This window comes from Olea europaea, chromosome 16 (genome assembly GCF_002742605.1).
Source record: "Olea europaea var. sylvestris chromosome 16, O_europaea_v1, whole genome shotgun sequence".
NCBI classification, from domain to species: Eukaryota; Viridiplantae; Streptophyta; class Magnoliopsida; order Lamiales; family Oleaceae; genus Olea; species Olea europaea.
Genome location: NC_036252.1, coordinates 8,070,110 through 8,074,213, shown reverse-complemented (window position 1 = coordinate 8,074,213; position 4,104 = coordinate 8,070,110). Strand labels below are relative to the sequence as shown.

The following is a 4,104-nucleotide window of genomic DNA, read 5'->3' as shown; positions in this document are numbered from 1 at the left end:
CGTGCTCCTCATCAGTCATCAAGCTCGGGAAATCTACAGGTACGATTTTTGATAACATCAGAAGCCTTATCGGACAAACTATAATTTTTTTTGTCAAAATCTTCGTCAAAAAATCCATAATCAATAATCTGTGTTTGTTTAAAAGATACCTGCCTCAAACATTGCCTTACTTTTAGCTACACCATCTCTAAAAATTGACCTTCCCGTTCGCATTTCCATGGCGGGTTCGGACTCTATAAATACTTCCATTCGATCTTACGAATCTACATTCCCCTTCCGATTCTCATTTTTGAGTTGGGACGATCCCAACTACTCTCACCCCAACACCCTCAACAATGGCTTCTCCCAGACCAATTTTCTGCATTCTTTTCCTCTTCTTTTCCCTCTCATCCGCACTCGACATGTCGATTGTTAAATACAATGAAAATCATAAAATGGGCTCCCAGGATGATATCATGGCGTTGTACGAATCGTGGCTTGTGAAACACGGGAAGGTGTATAATGCTTTGGGCGAGAAGGAGAAGCGCTTCGCGATTTTCAAGGATAACTTGAGGTTTATTGAGGAGCATAATTCTGTAGACCGGTCGTATAAACTTGGCTTGAACCAATTTGCTGATTTGACGAATGAAGAGTACCGGTCCATGTTTGTGGGAGGGAGAATGGAGAGGAAAACCCGGCTGGTGAAGGGTGGGCAAAGTGATCGATACGTCTTTAAGGCCGGCGAGGAGTTTCCTGATTCTGTTGACTGGAGAGAAAAAGGCGCCGTCGCTCCGGTCAAGAATCAAGGCCATTGTGGTTAGTTTAGTTTAGTTTTTATTTGAATTTAGTCTTAGAATTAGATTTTAAATTTCGAATCAAATAACGTATTTAGCCATTATAGCCCACAAACAAAAATTGACATATATACTGTTGGTTTTTTGAATATCTACAATCAACGTTGTGGAGTTGTGCTTATTTTTGTCAAATTTGAAGATTTATGTGTTTATATAGAATAATGCTGCTTGCATGATATATATAGTTATATAATGGTTTAATAATGTCTCAAAGGATAGTGGTGAAGTTTATTTATTTATTTAATTTGGTCGAAGAAATTCTGACCGAATCATATCTCGCCACATCACGTATATATATCAACCATTATACACACATAGTACAACCGTTTTATATATCAGACAATCAAAATCTTGGTTGGCATTTTATTCCTGTTCTATATGTGGTGACCCATTCGTAGAGTACAATGATTTAAACCTCTTAGTGACAATTTTTCGTCATTAACAAATTCAAGATTCGAATAAGCTTGGTTTAAGAGAGGTGATTATCTAGCAGTCTTCCTAACATGAACTACCTTAAATACTTCCTGAGAAATGGTATAGTCTTGGAATTTTGAACACGGAATATGGTTCTTGGTTTTACTGTAAAACTCAAGGGAAAAAAAATATATATGGAAAACAATGTTAATGTCAATGTAGTGGTGGAAGGCTCTGCATTTTTACAGTATTTATTTTGTAGCTATGTAGTTCTTATAGGTAAAATTTATTTTGGCGTTTTACAGCATGATTTCAAAGTAAATAGAAATAATGCTTACTTCAGTTGTTCTTTAATGAAGGGAGTTGCTGGGCATTCTCTACGATTGCTGCTGTTGAAGGAATAAATAAGATTGTAACGGGCGAGCTGATAACTTTGTCTGAGCAAGAGCTGGTTGATTGTGATAAGATGTATAACCAGGGATGCAATGGGGGTCTAATGGACTATGCCTTTGATTTCATCACTAAAAATGGTGGCATTGACAGTGAGGAAGATTACCCTTACAGAGCACTAGATGGCAGGTGTGACCAATCTCGGGTATGTTTAATAATGAAATCGTGAGAAGAGAACATAATTTTTTAAAACTTCTTTGAACTTTGTTTTCGTGTGATAAACACAAGCTTTTGGTTGGTTAATCGACTACTTTACTTTTGCTTTTCTTTAGAAAAATGCTCGGGTTGTCTCTATTAATGGTTATGAAGATGTTCCGGAAAATGATGAACAGTCACTCAAGAAGGCTGTGGCGCATCAACCAGTTAGTGTTGCCATTGAAGCTGGGGGCAGGGCTTTCCAACTATATCAGTCGGTATGATATTATAATTCACATTTGTTTACAAGATTAAAAAACTTCTATGGCACGTTGATAGAGTATTAGATGAAATTAAGTTAAAATCTAGTTTATACTGTCTGGTCTTCTTATTACTACGTACCAAACATACACCTATTGACTATATCTTTGCATTGACAATGATGAGTTCAAGTATCCTTGCTTCATGTAGGGTGTCTTCACAGGAACCTGTGGAACCGAACTAGATCATGGTGTTGTTGCTGTTGGATATGGTACAGACAACGGAATAGATTACTGGACCGTGAGGAATTCATGGGGCCCAAGTTGGGGAGAGAACGGATACATTAGGCTTCACCGCAATGTGGTTAATACCACCACTGGGAAGTGTGGGATTGCAATGGAGGCCTCATACCCCGTCAAGACCGGTCCGAACCCTCCTAATCCTGGCCCATCTCCTCCAGCTCCAGTGAAACCTCCCACGGTGTGTGATGATTACTACACATGTCCTAAGGGAAGCACCTGCTGCTGCGTGTACCAGTTTGACGACTTCTGCTTCGGCTGGGGATGCTGCCCTTTCGAGTCTGCTACCTGCTGTGATGACCACTACAGCTGCTGCCCACATGACTATCCTGTCTGTGATGTTGAAGTTGGGACTTGCCTGATGGTAAGTTCACCATGTTTTCTGTTATTGTCCTCCCCGTCCCCCACACTTCACCCCCTCGATTATCTCACACGAACTATTTTAATGTTCTTTTCAAGATTTATTCTGATCTTTCCTTAATGTTATTTAACAGAGCAAGGGCAACCCGATGGGCATAAAAGCATCGAAACGAAGCCCTGCTATGCCAAACTGGGCTCATCTGCAGGCTGGTCGGAAGGTCACCAGCCTATGATTAAGAGCCATGTTTGGTATACAATGTTCGTTGACAACATGCCACTATGATTAAGAACCATGTTTGGTATACAATGTTCGTTAACAACATACCATGTGGCATGTTGTTATTGGACAATTTGAAAAATCGTTTGTTTTTTTAACTGACAGTTTTTTGACACGTCAACATTGTCAACCAATGTTATCATCCAATATTGTACAAATAGTATAATTGCTGTGATTAATTCTCTAAATATTTAGGTTGTGGGTGATTGAAAAGTTTACGATATGGGATTGAGTTTATTTCTTGATGAGCCAGTTTCAAAAATTGTGGGACAACTTGCTGTGGATAGATTAACACTTCAGCGTGCATCTTTGCAAATAGTCTCTTATTTTTTATTAAAAAAAAAATTGACAGAAATGTAAAATTTCATAGCCTGATCTCAATTTTGGCTATATTTTTTATTCGTTACCATTAATTTAATGAATTCTCAATTTTTTCAAACTCAAAAAAAATCATATTATTAATTCTTTCATCTGAGACCTATGGAAAAATTATTTAAGCAATTATTTCTTTTATTATTCATTAAATGCTTTTTTGGACATAAGATAATAACATTTATTTTTTAAAAGAACCCCGCCTTGTTTAATTTACTTACCAAACATGCCATAAATATTTTTAAGTCGTCCATATTGCAAAAGAATAAAATACCATCAACTCATGTATATATTTCGTGTTGATATTCAAGCTTTACCCTTGTCGTTACTTCAAATAACAAGCCAATTTATTTTGAATCGAGCAGACATCAGAATATGATTTCCAAATCAAAATAATATGCTAATGCTTATGATTTGCACGTTCTCACTAAAAGAATATGATAGGTTCTCAAATTCTGGAATGCATGCTGGGAAATTTCGAAATGAGACTTTGGGTTTCAGGGTGCCTATGTTACTCTATTAAGTATTCTTATGTTAATTTTTCATTCATTGGTCAATTTTGATGAACTAGGCTCGTGACTTCAAGCTAAATGCCGTGTCAATATTTTCTTAATGTTCCCTTTAATTTCTTTCTTACTTCAATCCCTTCTAGTTATGTTACAAGATGGTCATGGATATGTGTGAATTGCTTTTATCAAATCAA

The 4,104-nt window shown here is 37.1% G+C and overlaps 1 protein-coding gene across 1 annotated transcript; it reads left to right on the top strand.

Moving 5' to 3' along the window:
- On the top strand, positions 1–3,277 carry LOC111411995 (low-temperature-induced cysteine proteinase-like). The gene is made up of 5 exons (XM_023042712.1): positions 1–795; positions 1,607–1,842; positions 1,970–2,110; positions 2,304–2,756; positions 2,887–3,277. Exons 1-5 carry the CDS (start codon positions 336–338, stop codon positions 2,983–2,985), a joined length of 1,389 nt encoding a protein of 462 aa, XP_022898480.1. The 5' UTR covers positions 1–335; the 3' UTR covers positions 2,986–3,277.
- The last annotated feature ends 827 nt before the right edge of the window (positions 3,278–4,104 follow it).